This window comes from Pelobates fuscus, chromosome 11, assembly GCF_036172605.1.
Source record: "Pelobates fuscus isolate aPelFus1 chromosome 11, aPelFus1.pri, whole genome shotgun sequence".
Classification (NCBI taxonomy): domain Eukaryota; kingdom Metazoa; phylum Chordata; class Amphibia; order Anura; family Pelobatidae; genus Pelobates; species Pelobates fuscus.
This window is the reverse complement of record NC_086327.1, coordinates 118,968,315-118,989,872: the sequence shown is the minus strand read 5'-3', so window position 1 is coordinate 118,989,872 and position 21,558 is coordinate 118,968,315. Positions and strand designations below refer to the sequence as shown.

Here is a 21,558-nt window from a genome sequence, read left to right as displayed (position 1 = left end):
ATTGTGAGATAATACTGCATAAATGTCCTGTTGGGTGTAGTTTAAATACTGGTTAGGACTATTAATTCTAAATCGTATATAGCTTGACTTATAAAGACACAACTTCCCAAGGTGGTCTTCCTAGATAGGTACCTCACGGAATAATATACAAATGTAGAAGAGTTTGGGATCCAGCTGTATAACCTAAAATAAAGTGTTTATTTTGTTTGTTTTTTTACACTTTATTTTATCTTATCCCATACCTTCTTTACATTTGTATATTAATTCTAAACATACCTTTTATGGAAATTCTTTTTAGCAAATTTTGATTTCTCACAAATTGCAATGCTTACATTTCCCATATTGCAGCGACAGGGTCTTTGCCACAAAACCACTAAATTTTAAGATGTCGTGGTTTTAGTGCTTAGTGTCCTTTCAGAAAACTCATGTATCTGTGGACTTTATGCAAGTGAAGCTCTGTATCTTTTACTTTTAGTTTGTCTGTGGTGATGTTGGTTATAAAGAGAATAACTTATATACAGCTTTAAATTAATTTGCTAGGTTATTCGAATATCTTTGTTTTATTAATGAAGCACTTGCTGTTAAATGGAGTTTCTTTTAATTTAAGTTTAACCTAACCTCACTCGTTTCTGGGATTCCTCATAGGGTAACAGGTGAATGGGGTACGCATAAGAGCTGACCTGTCAGAATACAGTATTTGAAATAATTGATACTGAAAATATAGTTGTGAGATAATACTTAAAGCGGCAGTGTCATGGCCGCCTCTCTACACCCCCCATATTACCTATTTAAATCAATCGATCAATATGACCTCCATATTAGCTTAAGGGAGATTGAAATATCCCGATTGCCCCTACTCGCTATGCCACGAGTAGGGGCATGTCTACTCAAAAGAAAAAGCCCCCCCACCCACATCTAATAAATGGTGGGCATCTATTAACTGGGGGGGGGGGGGAGAAATAGTGTAGTCGTCCCCCCATTCCCCGCGAGTGGGGGCTATTCAACTAAAAGGTGGGTCATAAGGTCCCCCTTGGCCCCCACCCATGAGCGGCGGGTGGGGGCGCTAAATGTCAATAAGGCGGGGACCTAGTGCCTCCCCGGCCCACCCATGAGCGGCATGGGGGGACCTATTGTCCTCCCCGCCCGACCCCCACCCATGAGCGGCGGGTGGGGGATGACTAAAAAAACAATGGGGGGGGTCCTAAATTACAATAAGAGGGGACCTATTGTCGTCCCCCCAGCCCTCACCCATGAGCGGGGGGGGGGACGACACAACCTATTGTTTACACCCCACCCATGGTCGAGGTGTGGGGGCTAAATGACAAAATACACCCCCAGGTGACTAGGGGTCCCCAGGTACCTGATTGGTTACCCGTAAGGCTCACTATTTACCTATCAGAGCACTCTTATTGGTTGGCTAAAACCAACCAATCAAAACTTTCTTGGTGAAATTGCAGGGCGTGGGTAGGCTTTATAAGCCTTTCCCCGCCCTGCGGAACTCAGTCTGCACGGTGAAGATAGATTATATATTTTTTAAGTGTCTGGAGTATGTTTTTTTTTTTTTTGCGCTCTTTTTTTTTTTTATTTAGAAGTTCGTTGGGTTTAGTGGATTTTAATTTGGCCTTTTTGGGGGCTGAAATAAAGGTTTTAGAAAAAAGACCTCAAATGTTAAAAAAAAAATGGGTGGGGGGGTAACTAGGGGCTTGGGGACCCCTAGTCACCTGGGGGGGCTATTTTCTTTTCATTTAGCCCCCATCCGTCGCCTATGGGTGACAAGACAATAGCCCTCACTCGCAGGGCCATTTATGAGGGGGGGTGAGGGGCCACAGGCTGTTCACTGTTTACTAGACATGCCCCTACTCGCGGCATAGCGAGTAGGGGCAGATTAATTACCAATACTAAGTAATTTTTACTTAGTATTAGTAAAGTTGTCTGAAAAGTTGTCGTCTTTCAACCTTTCAGTAGATAGCTCCCTGATACCGTGGGAATTAGGAAGCTATCTACTAAGCGACTGCAAGATGCATCCGCAGCACGGATCGGATTGGAGTTTCATTAATTCAAATGAAATTTCGAACCAACCTAAAATTACCGAATGTCGTCCTAACCTGAATGAACAAACTGTTCTCATTCTGTTAGTATGAAATTCGGTAGTATCGCCGGCGTCCTGTCTAAATGACAGGACATTCGGGAATAGTGAAATGAGGCATCGTGAGATCATGGAGAAAAGGGTGAGCATTGTGTGAAAATTTCTCTGACCCACAGGAAGTGGGTCAGAGCGGGTCACGTGTAGGAAAAATACATAAGACAAACTAGTGCCTACTTTGTCTCATGTTTTAATGAAAACTAGAGCAGATAGGGGGAAAAAAAAGGGAACAGATCCTGAGAGAGGGAGAGAAGAGGATTGATTAGGGAAAGGTAAGTTCGGCAAGACGGTGCTTTAAGGTGATCTTGTTTTGTTTTTGTGATTGGTATATTTACTGTGCTATATTATCATTCCTTGAGCATCTATAATAACTTGTAAGCTGTTTCACTTGATTAAGTAATTGCTAATCCTGGAACTACTCAAATAAAAAAATAAAAATAATATGGTGTTCCATTCAACAGATAAAACATTCTCCAACGTTGAGACATTTGGTCAGTATCCCCTTCAAGTGAATGGTTTCAACAACCTGAGTGAGTGTCTAGAAGGTGCTATGGTGGAGGGAGAAATAGAAGATGTTAAAACGGGGCGTACAGTTAAGTACAGGCAAGAGGTTAGTATTATGTTGGTGTAGAGATTCTAAACTGCAGTGAGCTTGATCACATTTTAAAGTGACCTGGGATATTTATCTAGGGCACATTTTTCCCCTACACTGCTAGTGTTCATATGAATATTAATCTTAAAAGTAACACTTCATAGGAAATTATGATTTTAGTAGATATACAAAGAGTATACTGCACTGCCTCTGCCCCTCTCCCCCCCACCCCTCCTCAGTAGATAAAGGGTTACACAAAAACCTTAATTTACTCAGCCAATTCCAGCGCAATGTCCTTAGGTGCTAGGTTGGTGCTCTTCAGACATTATCCGACAGGGTGGTAGCTAATGTGCACTCATGATGAGCACTGCAAGGACTTTAGGCCCTCTCGATAGTAAAGCAATGCCTCAATGCTGTCCAATGGGGTTTTCACTATGCTACATGCCCTCATGTAGAGTGTGTGGAGTATAGTATCAGTTAGGCGACCTAAAGTCCGGTAAAACCCTGGAAGTGCCTTGATTGGCTGTTTGGTAGTTTCTCAAAAACCGCAATGTTTTACATTGCAGGACTAAAGGGGAAAAGGACATGGTACTCAGACCACTTCAATGAGCTGACGTGGTCTGGGTGCCTATAGTGTTACTTTAAAAGGAAAAAAGTTGCTGGATTGAAGTACATTTCCACTAACAACCAAACAAAATACTACAAATTTGAGAGAATCCACACTCGAGAGAGAGTTTGTTGATTTTTTTTTTTAAATCTTTGTTATGCCAAGTGCATTGACAAGTATGCAAAAAAAGTTTGTTTATTTAGCATGAACCAAAACCAATAAGACACCAAATTAAAGCATCCAATTTAACCCCAGATATACCCAATAGTAATAATTTAGACAATAGATAATAATGTAACAGCACTGAAAATTTCACAGTAAATGTCCATAAAGTATAAATAGATACTGTTATTAGTAAGCCGGCAAATAGGAAGACAAAATAAAATATAACTATTTACAAAGGTGATGGCCTCAAAATGTGTGTGGCATCCTTTTGCTAATGTACAATCTTTCATAAAATAGCTTTGTTTATAGTTTATATTAATCAAAGCAATCTCACCCAGTCAGTGAATCCATTACTCCAGGGCCGTCTTTAGCGCGGGGCAAACGGGGCAGCTGCCCCGGGCCCAGTTGCTCCTGGGGGGCCCCAGAGCAGCTGCTCCGTGGGCCCCGTGATTTGCGCAGCCACCCTTGGACCCGGCAGTGCGGCTGCACAGAGCCGCACCATCCCGCATGCTAAAGAGGGCCCCCGGGTGGCCCATGCACAAAGGGCCACCCGGTGGGCATGTGCCAGCAGGGGCCCAGTCGGGCGCTGTTACGCTTAAACAGCGCGACCGGGCCCCTTCCTGTTCGGCAGCCGGATGGGAGGAAGTGAGTGCCGCGCGTCACTTCCTCCCACCGGAGATTAGAGCCGCACAGGAGGAGAAAGGCAGGGAGGAGAGGAGTTTCAGAGTGGAACTCCCAACTACCTCAGCCTGCCACTGGACTCCAGGGAAACCACCCTCCAGAAAAGGTAAGGGTGGTTGGAGGGTGGCTAAATGTATGTTAGTATGTTTGTGTGTGTATGTCTGTGTCAGTATTTCTGTCTGTGTGTGTGTGTCAGTATTTCTGTCTGTGTGTGTGTCAGTATTTCTGTCTGTGTGTGTGTGTGTCAGTATTTCTGTCTGTGTGTGTGTCAGTATTTCTGTCTGTGTGTGTGTGTCAGTATTTCTGTCTGTGTGTGTGTGTCAGTATTTCTGTCTGTGTGTGTGTGTCAGTATTTCTGTCTGTGTGTGTCAGTATTTCTGTCTGTGTGTGTGTCAGTATTTCTGTCTGTGTGTGTGTCAGTATTTCTGTCTGTGTGTGTGTCAGTATTTCTGTCTGTGTGTGTGTCAGTATTTCTGTCTGTGTGTGTGTCAGTATTTCTGTCTGTGTGTGTGTCAGTATTTCTGTCTGTGTTTCAGTGTGTCTGTGTGTGTCAATACTTCTGTCAGTGTGTGTGTCAGCATGTCTGTGTGTGTCAGTATTTCTTTGTGTGTCAATACTTCTGTCAGTGTGTGTGTCACTATTTATGTGTGTGTCAGTATGTCTGTCTGTGTGTGTGTCAGTACGTCTGTCTGTGTGTGTGTCAGTACGTCTGTCTGTGTTTCAGTGTGTCTGTGTATATCAGTATGCCTGTGTGTGTCAGCATGTCTGTGTGTGTGTGTCAATACTTCTGTCAGTGTGTGTTAGTATTTCTGTCAGTGTATGTGTCTGTGTGTGTGTCAGTACATCTGTCAGTGTATGTGTCTGTGTGTGTCAGTATGCCTGTGTGTGTCAGCATGTCTGTGTGTGTGTGTGTCAATACGTCTGTCAGTGTGTGTCTGTATGTGTGTCAGTATATCTGTCAGTGTATGTGTCTGTGTGTGTATGTATGTGCGTCTGTGTGTGTGTCAGTATGTCTGAATGTGTGTCAATATGTCGGCCAGTATATATTTGTGTGTCAGTGTATGTGTGTGTCAGTATGTATCTGTGAATGTTTTAATATGTCTGTGTGTGTATGTGTCAATATGTCTGTGATTGGGGGTTGGGCGTAATTGGGGGGTTGGTGGATTGAGAGGGTCGCAGGGCCGAGGGGGCCCAACAAAATTCTCTGCCCAGGGTCCTATTCATATTATAGACGGCCCTGCATTACTCAAATGTTTTAGATGTACGGATCGTTCTTTAACTAACATCATATAATTATAAATTGTGTGTTTATTTGGTCAGAAAGATATCGGGTCATTCTGCAGGATGCTTTTGCAGATAACCTTTCATTAATCAATTTAGGACTGATGGATGATCATTAAAGACCAGTTTAAGAATCCATGCTGTCTATAAAACTTCTACTTTCTCCCCATCCCCTCTCTTCACTCCCATAGCGCTGGTTTACAAAGCTTCCTCCAGTATTGACCTTTGAGCTCTCTCGATTTGAGTATAATCAGTCTCTGGGTCAGCCGGAAAAGATTCACAACAGGCTTGAGTTTCCAGAAATAATTTTCATGGATAGGTAAGGAAAATTGTTGATAACTTTGTACTTGGCTTAAAATGCTCTCCACACACAAGGCACATCAGCTTGCTAAAGTGCTCTATGTCTGCAATCTGTAGTTTTGTTTGCAGTTTATAAAAGTGCAGATTTCAATAGATTTTTGTTTTATTTTGGGGGTAGAAGCACCATCCTGACTCACTGACAGAGGCTTCCTTTTCGTTGGATCCAATGGGGAAAAGGGGAGGGACTTGCCAAAGCTGCCACCCCTCCCATTGGACTTGGTTAAAATAGTGTTACTACTTACTACTGCAGGATTTGCTTACTTATGCCTATAATGTTTACTGGTGTTAAAGGGACACTTCAGGCACCCAGACCACTTCAGCACCCCATAGGAAAGCATTGATTGATTTGCCGCACATGAGCTTAAGACCCTGCTCGTTGCGTGGTGGAGCTTCGATTCAGCACCGAGGGACATCAGCATTGGGGTAAGGTAAGTAAATAGAGCGTTTTTAACCTTCTATTTACCAGGGAGGGGGGAGGCAGAGGGATTGGTAGTGCCAGGCATACAGCTTTGTATTCTTGGCACTACAGTATCCTTTTAAGGGACAAGGAACGGTCATTTCCATAGGGACAGTTGTGCTGTAAGTCAGGTGACTTGCTAGGACCGTCGTGCTCTATGTATGTTACAAATACAATACAGAAAAAGAAAGTTTTATACACCTACTCGTGTGAATAAGAGCATTCCTCTTAGTGCAAGGGTGCACCTGTTACAGAACATGATCGGGAATAGATGGTGATGTTAATAAACCTGTTACTAGCAGACATTGCTTATAGCTGTACACTGTGTGCAGAATTATTAGGCAAATGAGTATTTTGACCACATCATCCTCTTTATGCATGTTGTCTTACTCCAAGCTGTATAGGCTCGAAAGCCTACTACCAATTAAGCATATTAGGTGATGTGCATCTCTGTAATGAGAAGGGGTGTGGTCTAATGACATTAACACCCTATATCAGGTGTGCATAATTATTAGGCAACTTCCTTTCCTTTGGCAAAATGGGTCAAAAGAAGGACTTGACAGGCTCAGAAAAGTCAAAAATAGTGAGATATCTTGCAGAGGGATGCAGCACTCTTAAAATTGCAAAGCTTCTGAAGCCTGATCATCGAACAATCAAGCGTTTCATTCAAAATAGTCAACAGGGTCGCAAGAAGCGTGTGGAGAAACCAAGGCGCAAAATAACTGCCCATGAACTGAGAAAAGTCGAGCGTGCAGCTGCCAAGATGCCACTTGCCACCAGTTTGGCCATATTTCAGAGCTGCAACATCACTGGAATGCCCGAAAGCACAAGGTGTGCAATACTCAGAGACATGGCCAAGGTAAGAAAGGCTGAAAGACGACCACCACTGAACAAGACACACAAGCTGAACGTCAAGACTGGGCCAAGAAATATCTCAAGACTGATTTTTCTAAGGTTTTATGGACTGATGAAATGAGAGTGAGTCTTGATGGGCCAGATGGATGGATTGGTAAAGGGCAGAGAGCTCCAGTCCGACTCAGACGCCAGCAAGGTGGAGGTGGAGTACTGGTTTGGGCTGGTATCATCAAAGATGAGCTTGTGGGGCCTTTTCGGGTTGAGGATGGAGTCAAGCTCAACTCCCAGTTTCTGGAAGACACCGTCTTCAAGCAGTGGTACAGGAAGAAGTCTGCATCCTTCAAGAAAAACATGATTTTCATGCAGGACAATGCTCCATCACACGCGTCCAAGTACTCCACAGCGTGGCTGGCAAGAAAGGGTATAAAAGAAGAAAATCTAATGACATGGCTTCCTTGTTCACCTGATCTGAACCCCATTGAGAACCTGTGGTCCATCATCAAATGTGAGATTTACAAGGAGGGAAAACAGTACACCTCTCTGAACAGTGTCTGGGAGGCTGTGGTTGCTGCTGCTCGCAATGTTGATGGTGAACAGATCAAAACACTGACAGAATCCATGGATGGCAGGCTTTTGAGTGTCCTTGCAAAGAAAGGTGGCTATATTGGTCACTGATTTGTTTTTGTTATGTTTTTGAATGTCAGAAATGTATATTTGTGAATGTTGAGATGTTATATTGGTTTCACTGGTAAAAATAAATAATTGAAATGGGTATATATTTGTTTTTTGTTAAGTTGCCTAATAATTATGCACAGTAATAGTCACCTGCACACACAGATATCCCCCTAAAATAGCTATAACTAAAAACAAACTAAAAACTACTTCCAAAAATATTCAGCTTTGATATTAATGAGTTTTTTGAGGTTCATTGAGAACATGGTTGTTGTTCAATAATAAAATTAATCCTCAAAAATACAACTTGCCTAATAATTCTGCACTCCCTGTATTGCAGTATATTTTAAAACATTATGAGCTACGTTTGTTATATAAATGTCAAGGCTTCAGCACCGTGAGGAAACAGGTGGGAGTTTAAAAAGAAGAGTCTGAGAATTAGTCCACCCCTCCATCAATGTTCTCTGATGGAATGCTTATTAATCAGGAAAATGCCTAATAAGATTCATTACAATAACTAATCTAGATTTTCAATAGTAATTGTTTCTTTAGTGATGCATGCTATTAGCCTCTATTTATGAAGACACTGATTACAGAGAATTGATCCAATTGCATTATATGCACAATGTTTGATGGGATACATGACCTGCAAAGCCTCCAAGGGCTGAATTTGATGACCAAAGACACATTTACCATTGGTAATTAAATAGCAGTTTTCCCATAACTTTAAATGCCAGAGCTTTTATCTTTGTTCGCTAAACTCGGACCAATATCTATTTGTCCAGTTACATCTTTCTTGCCAAATACAGTGGTACAGCACAAGTGTCATAGAAAAAAAGGAACAGTCACCTGGGATATGTAATATATTTAAACATTATTTATAAAAATGGTTTCCTGATTTTTTTTTTTTTCTCCAAACTTTAGATTTGTTTTGTCATATCTTTATTCATGGACACATTAGTAAGGTCTCTGACTGCTTGTTCAAATTCTGTCTATAGGTACCTTCACAAAAATAAATCTGTCATGATGAAGAAGCGAGAGGAGGTAATGAAACTGAAAGAACGGATTGACTCCGTACACCACAAACTAGAGAGGTAAACTTCTGTTGCTGTAGTATAAAATTGTAGAGACATGGTTTTCCTGCATTCATGTGAACGAAAAGGGCACATGAATGCAGGAATTAGTTTTCAGGAGACAGGTAATATATTTTGCATTCCTGAGCCTTAACTACTCATTTTGGTTAAAGGAACACACACTGTTATGCTAATACTAAATATTTTCATAAGGTTACTGTTCCTTTTAACGTTAAACATATTAGGGGTGATGTTACTAGTAAGAAATGGCAATGCTCCCGATTAAAACAGTGCTATGCACTTATGGACCATATCCAGTATCTGTCCCTTATCTAGATGGTGTCCTTTTCCAAGTGGGGGTTTCTTTAAGAGGTACAATGGTCTCATGCTGCACCATATGGTTTCCTTTTAAATGGGTGTTACTCAGCCCTCTGGAAGTAAATGCATGTATTATATAGATTGTAGAATCTTTAAATTCAATAAATGTTAAATGCTTGGCTCCTGGTAACTGAGAGCAAGAAACTTGGGGGTACTCCTTACTTGTTATGTAGTGATGATGCTACTGAGCAGTCAGCAATGAGTTGGGCTTTCTCACTCTAATGGCTTTTGTTTAATTGCAGGACCTAGTTTTCCTGCCTAAACAAGATGTACGTTTGCTTCCTCACAGGATTACATATTGAACCTTTTCTGAAAGAATCCACAGGGTGTTTCAGTTCCAACGCTTGGCTCCCCATTGTGGTTGCACATCTCTGTTTTATCTGTATATTTCTAGTTGTTGAGGATAAGTACAATATCCATAACAAGTAAAGCAAAAGTTATATTTGCCGATGATTTTTGTCCCCAAAAGTGGGATTCATGTGGCTGCACATTAATCCCAGCCAGTGTGTGCATTCAGACACTGCAGTTGGACACACTTTTTAAAGTTCCAGATGTTAAGGACTTCTCATATAATGGTACCATTCAAAAAAATCGATTGCTTAATTATGACTATATACGGAACCCCGTTACTGTTATAAATAGGTAATTTTGTCCTTGAATTCAATTATACCTATAGGATGAAGTCATAAATTGTAGGGTTTTTTTTATTTTTGTTTTGTTTTTTTGATTGAGATAAAAACAAATGTATATTTTTTGAAGGTATATGAAGTATGGCTCTGGTCCAAACCAATGTCCTCTTCCTGAAATGTTGCAGTATGTACTTGAATTTGCCAGCACAAAGTCTGCAGTTAAAAGCCAAACAAGTGTAACAAGGACGTTGCAGCCTTCAACCGCACTGGAATCCTCTAACAGCAAAGCGTTAGCGAATGGGTAAGGTCATTTTATAGTCTGATTCTAATTTGATTTGCAAATTACTATAAGGATGTCAAACTATGTTTCTATGTTTCTAAACTATGAAATGGTATGGAAAGCAAACCTGTACCAACACTTTATGCATGTCACTGGAATCAAAGGTAAAATGAGAACTTGTTTTAGACAGATAAATCACAATTCCATTATTTTGAGTTTGTGTTGCTTTGTGTGTTATCAGTTACTGACCTATATCAGATTTAGATGTTGAGCCTATATTATTATTGGAATACAAACCTAAATCATGTCTTATTATGCCAGTAACTTGTCCTGTATTCTGCACAGCTTTATTCATAGTGACGATTCAAACGAAGACTCAGCAAATAACGCCATGGAATCTGAACTAAACCCCTCACCTACAGAGATGCTTCCTGATACAAACTGTACAGCGTTAGCGTTACCAACTCCTCCTGGAACTACAGAGAGTGAACTTCGATCGGTGGAAGCCTGCTTGCAGAGATGGATTGCGGAGGTGAATCAAGACATACAAGGTTAGACTGAAATTTTATGATCTTCCCTTCAACCCATATCTGGTCACACTCTTTGTCTGTTTATGAAATGAACACCAGTCTACTTTGCCAATTGTATGATTAAATTGTATGAGCCAGGGGTGCCCAAAAGGTAAATCCCCAGATGTTTTAAAAAAGCAGTTTCCATGACGCCTTGCCATTCTAAAGGCATTCCAAGGGCATGCAAAGCATCATGGGGTGTAATATGCATGCTTGTAATGGTTTAGGTTTTCATTTTATTTTTTAACATAAATAAAATGTAAACAAGGTGTGTAGGCGCTTCCCAATAAAGTTAAATAAAGGGTGTGTTTTAGGTGTGTACACTTATCACCATACAAAATTCTCAAAATCAAACAAAAGGATACACTGCAGGTGAATCCACATGGTAATACCTATATCAATATTCAAGTCAAGCAGAAAACTCTACAAATTATAAAAACAGTACATAGTGCTTTTCTGTTTATATATGTAAAACACAAAAGACTCCAAAAGAATAAACCTCACACAGTAAAGAGCCGTATCAGGCTTTAGGGTGCCTCTACAGGCTACAGTATACACTCCTATGATTACTGGTCCAAGTGTAGAAATGGAGAGTGAAAACACAAAGATGAGTAAAATAGCAGTGTAAGCAGGAAATACTAGTATATATAAGTATATATACTCCCACAGTTCAAATAACAGCAGAATACGCTATATATACACTCCCCAAGGAGTCGTCTTCAGTGCTGACTTGCCTCCTCTTAGTTGGCAAATATATACCCCTTGATATCGGCTGAATTCAGGACACCTGGGTTCCTGGGTGTGGCAGCATATCCGGCAGGGCATGCTACGTCATAATACCGTGTCTCAGAAGTGTCATAGTTTTGCGCGGCTTAAACTGCGTCATTTTCCGTTTCAGGGGTTCTTGGGGTGTGTGGAAAAGAGCCAGAACGCCATATTGTTTATGGAAAAAGGAAAACTCGTATGAATAGAAATTTCAATAAAGTCTGATATATTGTTCCCATAGGGGAAAAGAAGGGAATAAACTGAGAACATTAAAAATAGAATAAACCTGATGTAAAAAACATGCAATTATCCTAAAGGATAGCTATTTATGATTTTTGTACCACCTGTTTTTATTTTTGGGGTTTGTCTCAAAAAAATGTGTAACACTTGGTAACATACTATAGACTCAGTATAATTAAAACTCAAATTGATTGCAGCTAATCTAAACGGTACACTCCAAGCACCATAACTTCCACTTATAATAGTGGTTTGTTGTGCAAGTACCTTGGAAATAAACCATTCTGTTAAAGTGGAAGAAACACTAGATGGGTATTCACTGGCATTACAAAGGGTGAAAGTTTAATTTAGTCACCACTCCCAAGCTGCTCTTTCACAATTATGCATAAACTATATATCCCCAGTTATGTATTGCACCTTCAAAAGGCATCAATCCTTTTACACTTGTAACTATAGATTTTTTTTTTTTAAATGAACACTATAGTCACCTAAATTACTTTAGCTAAATAAAGCAGTTTTAGTGTATAGATCATTCCCCTGCAATTTCACTGCTCAATTCACTGTCATTTAGGAGTTAAATCCCTTTGTTTCTGTTTATGCAGCCCTAGCCACACCTCCCCTGGCTATGATTCACAGAGCCAGCATGAAAAAAAAACTGGTTTCACTTTCAAACAGATGTAATTTACCTTAAATAATTGTATCTCTTTCTCTGTAAATTGAACTTTAATCACATACAGGAGGCTCTTGCAGGGTCTAGCACGCTATTATCATAGCAGGGGATAAGAAAATCTTAATTAAACAGAACTTGCAATAAAGAAAGCCTAAATAGGGCTCTTTACAGGAAGTGTTTATGGAAGGCTGTGCAAGTCACATGCAGGGAGGTGTGACTAGGGTTCATAAACAAAGGGATTTAACTCCTAAATGGCAGAGGATTGAGCAGTGAGGCTGCAGGGGCATGTTCTATACACCAAAACTACTTCATTAAGCTAAAGTTGTTCAGGTGACTATAGTGTCCCTTTAATAATAGAGTCCCAAGTATCTATTATGCAGATTAAGTGGACACCCACATTTTGCATTAAACACCACATTGTTTATTTACTGCATGGTGACAACATTGTATTAAGAAAGCATAATTATTCATTTACTACTGAATTTCCCCTATTTGCTACAAATGGAGTTACTCATTCTTGCTATAAGCAAATCTTAGACACCCTACTTAGAATGCCACATGAAATTCAGCCTTTGACAGTAGGTTCATTCATAAAATACTTTATATATTCTGCAGAACAGGTTCTGATATACTCTGAGTTATAGCAAGGGCCCTAGTGATGTGTAAACGCAAAACAAAAAAGGGAGCAAGGTTTCCACTCTTTCGTTGATCCGAACGGTGAGCCAGTAATTTGCGTTATATATTTTCAAATAAGAGCAGGTTTGTGTGCATTCCAGATTGTACCACTTCATTTGATCAAAGCTCTGATTTTCCTGCCTTGTGCTCAGCTCCTTATATAGAAACATGGAATGTGACGGCAGATAAGAACCATTCGGCCCAAATATTTTCAATGGTATTTCTTTGCAGCTTTGTCAACTCAAGGAAAATCCTACTACACTTTCTATGGGGATTGTAACTATTCTGGAATGTTACCTGTGATAGGAGATGGATCATAGGACATTTTATTCTTCAAATAAAACTAGCAAGTGTTTCTTAGAAGTCTGAGTGGTATTTTTATTGCTTCTTTACTTTGTAAATAATCCTCTCTGACTAACTCGTTAATAAAGGCAAGACATTAATAAAAAAAAAAAAACACACATTAATGCTTAACGAATGAGTACTTCTGTTTTTATTTTATTTTATCTAGACATGAATGATTCTGTTTCAAATATTGCAAAATCAATTGAAGACATTTATATTGACCCTCTTCTATCTCAGGTAACTTGTTTTTCACCATAACATTTTATGTGGCATTATGTTAAATTGGCAGCAGGTGAACTCCAGTTTTATACACTCTTAAGATTCCAGTACGGTTTTGTCATAACTTGTACAGCTTTTCAGTAGCTGAAATGTTTTGAAAATAATACTGGTTTAAGCCAACATGACAAACATGGAAGACTGTAAGAAGGGGAGCCTGACTTGCTTTCTTTATACATCTTCACCTCACCTTCTCTCCAGCTTATTAGTGTAATTGGATAATAAAGATTTTGTCAAGTTGTCTGTGAAGAGTTACCAGATTCTAACTAAGACATGTCCTTATTTTATGTATTATTATTTTTTATTTAGTGTTTAGGGAAGTAATATGTAAATTGTTATAGATGCAGTGTTTACATTAAGTATTTTCTTAAAATAGTAATTGTCGTTTATAGCTTGGAGCTTTTGTGTCTCAGGGCCAAATTATTCCTAGACATGATGCAGCTGAGTCAGTTTTAGGACAACGTGCTTGTGAAGTTATTTTAGGGACATATGGTGACTTCACAACACATGTGAACTGACACGGTGTTAACAGCTGAGCGTGCATAATGTGTAAAACTCAAATTACAATCTATGATATGAAGGCTTGCAGTTACTGTATGGAAACCTACAGGGAAAACCGGATTGTATCCTGTGCCTTTTTAGTTTTTTTTTCTTTAGATTTATTTTAAATGTGGCAGTGTAATGGACATAGAAAGGTCTTCCATTTTGTAAGCCTGGACACTCCCAAGGGTTGAATGTATTGCATTAACCTTATGATTGTTTTAAAATACTCTGCTGTAGGGGCTAAAATCTTTTGCATATGTAGTTACGTCTGCAGATTACACAGACTTTAACCCCTTAAGGACCAAACTTCTGGAATAAAAGGAAATCATGACATGTCACACATTTCATGTGTCCTTAAATAAGGAATATATTCTGTTACTCTTATTCTTATCCCAAGCCTCAAAAATAGCCATAACTCTTACCAGCCTTTAGAAGCTTTTACTGTATGGATGTGCTGTTCACATGTTATCTGTTTTTTCCTTTTGGTTTTAAATATATTTTTTTAGGTCCCATACAGACTTCATGCAGTTCTAGTTCATGAAGGACAGGCTAATGCAGGCCACTACTGGGCTTACATCTACAACCACAGCAGAGGCTGTTGGCTTAAATGTAATGATGTTGCTGTGTCAGAGACTACTTGGGAGGAGGTGAAGAGAGACTCCTATGGAGGAATGAAAAATGCTAGTGCCTACTGTCTTATGTATATAAATGATAAACTTCCGTACCTCATTGCTGGTGAGATGGGTCTTTTTACTTTTTCTTCCTTTTTTTTCCCCTTATTTTTATACATATATTCCTGATTGTATTTCTGGACTTCTGCTGCAAATGTTTCTTTTCCCAGATCACAAAATTAATATTGATCATGCTTTATAATTTAAAGTAAAATCACATTGGTTTCAATTTATGTAACGTGTATATTTTTTACAGATCATGTAGTGTTGCATTGTGTTAGCTGGTGAAATGCAGGTGCAAATGGTGAATGTTGTGAGGGGTTTCTGCAGAGAGAGTAACACACACTAGTACAGAGTTACACGTTCATATGGATAATGTGGATTTGTAATTTCTACATTAAACATGTAGTTACAGAAAAACCAAGCTATGGTTGCCAGGAAAAGTCTTGTATTTTTCAAATTGCTCCATATTGGTTTGTTAAAAAAAAAAAAACGGTGGAAACTGCTCCTATAGACTTGGCACCATAAACAATTCTAAATTTTTGCTCTGTCTTCAGAAATAATACCAACTACCGCTTTGCCTCTACACACACACACGCGCATCATTGGCTAGAATGCAGCTATGTGCTAGGAAATATGATATGCTGTACACAAACATTTGGAGGATGGAGGACCATTGTCTAATTGCATTTGCTTGTTGTGGTAATTTTAAAGAAAGATGTGGATTAATTTGTTAACCTATAAAACTACTATCAAACATCCATTCTCTAACCAGTGATTTTTATATTTTGTGTTGAGCAGTTGGGGTTCTCACCAAACTTTACATGTTACTTATTTTTATAATTATAGGCAATGAATCAGGGCACTTGATGGATAATATTGAGAGCCTCCCTCCTCGTCTGAAGTGCTATGTCAAAGAAGACAACCAACGATTTGAGCAGGAGGTAGAAGAGTGGGAGGAAGCTTATTCTTGCAAAATTCCCCAGGTGGAATCTATCTCCCTTTCTGAATCTGAAGAGCTATCTACTGATTGTGAGGGTGTGTAACAAAATGTTTGCTTCGTTACCAGATTACTTTCTAAAGCTTTTATCAAAGTGGGCCACATTATGAGCTACATTTGTGTGTTACCTGCCCTTTCTATATAGGTTATTAGGAGCCACATTACAGCTACTATGCAACCTAATTCTGTGTCCAAGGGGACGTCTTTAGCACAAGTTGTGATTGTGCTTAATGACCCTTCAAGAATATGTTGTGGATTCCATTTAGTAATGTCACTGGCTAAGGTTGAACTTTATTTTTATCAGCTTACTTTTTAAAAAAAAAATTCTGCCTATGTATATGTCTGAAAAGTTTACATTAGGGTGTTGCTGCTCAACTATCACATTTACTGTCTTACTTTGTCCTAACTTTGCAGCATCTACTGTGAGCAATGAGGAATGTGCCAGATCCTTGTCTTTAGAACATGCTGTGATCAACAAAGAACAAACTGCTCTGGCCATAACAAAAACTGCTGAATCCTATGAAAGAGATGGAGTGGAAGCAGCGCTGCAAGAGGTGCGTATCTGTACTGAGAAGGGCTACGTTTCCTCTTTAAATGTGAGAGAACTTTTTCTATTTTGGGGTAGATGGCTTGTTTAGGCTAGGATTCCATATATTTGCACAAGGATAGTTAATTCTATATCTTTAACAATTTCTAATGGTGAAAATTAGTACACTTTGTTTAATTTTCAGTGCATAACAGGTTTGTTTACCATACTCCATAGTTTAGAGCAACTGTCAATATTTTTCAATCGCAACAAGCAGAATTATTTTTGTGTGTATGTATATATATATATATATATATGTGTGTGTGTATGTGTGTGTGTGTGTATATATGTGTATATATACCCACACTCAAACCAGCTTTAAAGCCTCTCGTTAAATATATGATCATACATTCTTCAGTGTACTGCATTTTGGAAGGTCTATTTAAATCAAAAAGCAAGACCTACCTGGGGTGGAGCAAACCTTAATATGGCTGCTCCTTTTGTGTCTCTGGAGCTCCGTTGGTGGTAAGTGCTGATGTCTGCTGAACCCCCCATGCATATAGGATCCTCTTCCTCCTTGACACAGAATTCAGCAGTGGATCGGCGGAAAGGGGGAGGCAAGGCATCTGTGTGGGGCGTGGCACACTGTGAAATGCAGCAAGCTCCATCTTAACTTAGGCCCCATGCACAAGTGTTTATTTTTAACACCTGCAGTGACATTCCGTGTATAAGACAACCCACAATTTTAGACAAAAAAATTCAGAGAAAAAAAACATGGTTTTATACATGGAAACACATACGGTACATTCATTGTGCACCCTCTGAGAGTCTCTCAAATGCCAAAGCAAGTGATTCTAGTGCAAGTGTTTATCTTGGAGCAATCACAACTAACGTCTGGAATAGTAGGCGAGCAGGACTGAGCATCACGAAAAGCTTATTCTATGAAAAAATTTGCAGTTCTTTACATAAAGTGAGCAAAAATGTACATTTCACAGCCAAAACTTGAGTATTACCACTGACTCGACGAAACAGTGTTGAGCTATTAATAACTTAAGGCATATGCTATTTTTACAAATTAACCTTATTTATTTATTAAATCCTCTACTAATGTAAGGAGAAGCTTATTTTTGAATAATTTTCTCTTTAATCTTTACACTGTGAACTATGAAAATACAAACTGTGAAAAGTAATTCCTTTACACCATTTTTAAATTTTTCAAGTATCCGCGTAACCTCTGTTCTATAGATCTGTTCATTTCTTTACTGTCTTTCCTTCTCTCTTCCTATTTTGCTCCTTTGTGTCTTTTTTCCTTACCTGCGGTCACAGCCGACACATCCAGAGTCAGAGGAGGCAAGCCTTCCTGAACCCAGCCTCACTGGTCAGGAGAAAGAGGAGCAACAGCCCAGCTCCCTACTTTCTGAAGTGGAGATACCTAGTGTGGGAAAAATACTCGTTAGATCCGACGCTGATGGGTATAATGAGGAGGTACAGAGCATGGGAGCTCGAAGCCTGTAAATATTGCACATAATGTCCAGATGTTAATTCAAATGATCAAAAAATGCAGATGGGTGGTCAATTTCACATCTGTTTTACAGTAAAATAGGGCTGCCCACAAAGATGTGTTAACCCCTCTTTGTTATACCAAGTTAAAAAATCCCCATAGCTCCTGGGATGAAGTGGTTCACTCAAATCTTTTCTTTTATGTTTTTTTTTTGGGGGGTGGGGGAGATTCTGTTTTTTGTTTTTCGCTTTTCATACTCGTCTATTTGTTTTGGTGACGGGAGGGGGTTGCTTTTATTTGTTTTAATTCATTTCACTGTGCTAGGTGATGCTCTGCCCTGCAATGCAAGGTGTTATACTGGCAATACTCAAAGCCCGCCAGGTCTTTGATCGAGACGGGCCTGAAGCTGGTCTTGTTAAGGTACCTTGCCAGTGTCCATGTCTCAGATATTGGTGTTGCAGTGGACTACCAAATTACTCATTTGCTGTGCATACTAACATGCTTGTTGTGATTAATATACATTTACACTGTGAAATCAAATTAAGTAGATAAATGGTTGAATTTAGGGTTTCTAGATGTTCAATTGACACACATAGCTATAAAAAGCAGTTTGACTCCTTTGATCTGTAGTCACATGTTTTGGTGTAAGGATTTGTAGGTTTAGAAATCTTGGAGAGTTTAATCTGAAACCTGCATTAGATGCTATATTTTATTATACATTTTTTAATGGATATGCTGAGACAAGCAATTAGTTAAATTAATCTCAAGGTCTATAAAAGATGTACAATTTGTGCATCATGTCGGTATCTCGTACAGCTTCTTGTCCACTGGGCAATCCAGCAATAGTGGGTTGCAGTCAGTACCTGATTATGTCATGTAAGATACTGTAATATGTTCAAATAGTATATACTGCTGGACACTAAACATTAGCCTTCTAAAACATGTGATGGTTTCTATAGACACTTGCCAGCTGTTGGATATCAATGGCATTGACCACAACAGCAGCAGTGTGAAAGGTTAGCCTTCTCTGATGTATAATACCTGGTGCCCATGCCATAACTGAACAATAACTGCTGAGATGGCTCAGGTTCGTCAAAATCACTGCCTACACAGAGCGAAGAAAAAGCAGTGTTGTAGGCTGGCACATGTGTGGGATCCTTGCCACCTTAAAGCGATTACATTTGCTTAGAATTTTTAGCTTCTCTTGTTCTGTGAAAAGCACTGTCAGCTTCACTATTGTTCAATCTGCAAAAACATGCAAATTTGTTTTGGAGCCTGTGGAACATCTATTTTTGTCACCGCATGCATAGGCACAGAGCCGCTTGGGTTCCAACAAGATAATTTTAGGCTGTACCATGCAGCAGCATCCCGTGTTTGACGTAAATTAGTTTTCAGCTCTGAAAAGGTAGCAGATGATGTATTTGGCTTTTTCAAAGAACTTTTCACTTTGAGGCTCAAAATCTGTTCAGTCACATTCATTCCTTGTAATTAAGTCGCTGCACCTTGAGGCAAAGCAGCTAAAGGCACTAATGTGTGTTTCTTAGATCCCGTTTCACCTGGCTGCACAATGTTGATTTGTCATTGCTGAAGCTTTTTGTATTAATGAGAGCCCAGAAATATTCTGGAATGGTAGAAGCATGATAATTTCCTGCTAGAGGAGGTATGTGTTTGTCTATCAGAATGCTCTGCTGTACCAGTTTTGCAGTCATTCTAGCCTGTGCTTATTTTAGATCTGAAAACAAATAGGTCTTTAACCTGAGACTTTATTATGTGGCTTAGAAAGTTACTATTGGCTTCACACTTAATCCCAAAAAGATGGAATCAATGAGTAAGTAGGCTTCTATGATGCAAAACCTATGCATCTTCTTTTGATTTATTTTTTATCCAATAGAGTCTGGAGCTACGTCTGCGCTACCCTGCTAAAATGTTGATGCAACAAATATCCTACTCTTTAATATTGCTGTATGAACATTTTTCAGTTATTCTTTCTCAATAGGGTAATTAATGCATAAATATGGATTTCTTTCTAGGCATTCCGTGAGGAATATACCCGTCTCTACCAACTGTCCAAAGAAGAACTTAACCCTTCCAGTGACCCCCGTCTTCAGCATGTCCTAGTCTATTTCTTCCGAAATAAGGCCCCTGAGCGTGTTATAGAACGGACACTGTTGGAGCAGTTTGCTGATAAAAATCTCAGCTATGATGAGCGGTGAGCTACAAATACTTTACTACCTTTTTGGTGGCTCTTAAAATTAACAGATCATGACTAGTTCACTTTACATTTGAATGTCTTTATGCTCTCAGTTTAGTTGTCATATGGTGATAACTTGTTTTACTTTGTAAGGATATCTAGCCTTGTGTCCGGCAGTGCTATGTTCTGCTGTTGATGGGGTTTGGACTAATGTAACAATCACTCTCTAATCCTGACTACATAACCCCTCCCCCCCCCCTCACCATATCCCTCAACCTTTCAGTACAGTTTGCCAATATTTGGGAACACTTCACAAAGCAGAGTAATTACCCATAATCAGGATGTGACTGAACTGGCAATAAACCCAAAGTGACATCAGCCACTCTGTTCCTATATTCTCCCAGTGTGCTCATGAACCAGTCATGTTTTCTGCTTGTTCTTTTGCTCAAACAGATCAATAAGTATCATGAAGGTGGCACAGAGAAAACTGAAGGAGATTGGGCCAAATGATATGGATATGAAAGAATATGAGGTTAGGTTTTAAATTGTATCCATAAACGGTAATCACTATACAGAAAATCTGAAGTTACTTTCATTTTTCAGTGCTAACCCCATATGTCAACATGAAGAGCTCACACGAGTTTAGCTATAGATCCTTAAACATCTTTGACACACAATCCAGTATGTAGGAGTGCTAACTAGTGAAATAACTTTGCCAATATCACGTGAGAGATCCTTATTGACCAAATGTAATAATCAGGGATAGCATAACACATTCCCAAGTATTCTGTTACTTCTTATGATAGGGACTATTCAAGAGCAGTGGCTGGGAAGGGCTGCGGTTTACTCTGCACAGTGTGTTCATCCAATCACAAATTAGAATATTTTTTGTATTCATGGTCATGTACCTCAGTTAAGTTGTTATAATTTAAATGAACATTATAACATTAGAAATACAAACACAGAGTAACCCTACCTATTTTTGGATTTTTGCCACCCTCAGAACAAGCAAAGCAAAAAATAATTGTATTTGCTTTTCTCCCCCAGCTTACCACTCTCTCTGTGGAAGCCCCACCTCTCCGGCTGAGATCATCAATGCTGATGATCTAAGCCAATCCAATGCTACCCTGTAGGGAAGCATTAAGGGGCTAGTGCGCATGCTCAGCAAATCACTGCACTGAAATCAGTATCTATTCATCGATTTACATTGAATCAATGCATTTCTGTTGGGAGCATTCAGAGTCTCCTTGCAGATTGCTGATATGCCAAAATCTTTGCAGGACCAAAACCATGAAGCTCATGTTGTGCCTGTCCGTGTGACCGCCACTAGAGGTGCTGTTAGGCAGCAATGTAAACACTGCCTTTTATCGGAAACCACAGCCGAGGCTGCAGGGACAGTCTCTATGGTTTAAACAC

The 21,558-nt window shown here is 39.5% G+C and overlaps 1 protein-coding gene across 4 annotated transcripts in view; it reads left to right on the top strand.

Moving 5' to 3' along the window:
• USP28 (ubiquitin specific peptidase 28) overlaps positions 1 to 21,558 on the top strand; it is a 52,372-nt gene that overhangs the window by 20,610 nt on the left and 10,204 nt on the right. For 2 of the 4 annotated variants that reach the window (XM_063436479.1, XM_063436482.1), the window contains 13 exons: positions 2,605 to 2,753; positions 5,661 to 5,788; positions 8,812 to 8,907; positions 10,024 to 10,194; positions 10,519 to 10,724; positions 13,601 to 13,671; positions 14,760 to 14,988; positions 15,774 to 15,962; positions 16,339 to 16,478; positions 17,777 to 17,935; positions 18,276 to 18,371; positions 19,982 to 20,160; positions 20,596 to 20,674. In XM_063436479.1, coding sequence (XP_063292549.1) covers positions 2,605 to 2,753; positions 5,661 to 5,788; positions 8,812 to 8,907; positions 10,024 to 10,194; positions 10,519 to 10,724; positions 13,601 to 13,671; positions 14,760 to 14,988; positions 15,774 to 15,962; positions 16,339 to 16,478; positions 17,777 to 17,935; positions 18,276 to 18,371; positions 19,982 to 20,160; positions 20,596 to 20,674 — 1,892 coding nt within the window. The remainder of the gene's footprint in view (positions 1 to 2,604; positions 2,754 to 5,660; positions 5,789 to 8,811; positions 8,908 to 10,023; positions 10,195 to 10,518; positions 10,725 to 13,600; positions 13,672 to 14,759; positions 14,989 to 15,773; positions 15,963 to 16,338; positions 16,479 to 17,776; positions 17,936 to 18,275; positions 18,372 to 19,981; positions 20,161 to 20,595; positions 20,675 to 21,558) is intronic. The other 2 variants (XM_063436480.1, XM_063436481.1) reach the window with 2 other exon arrangements.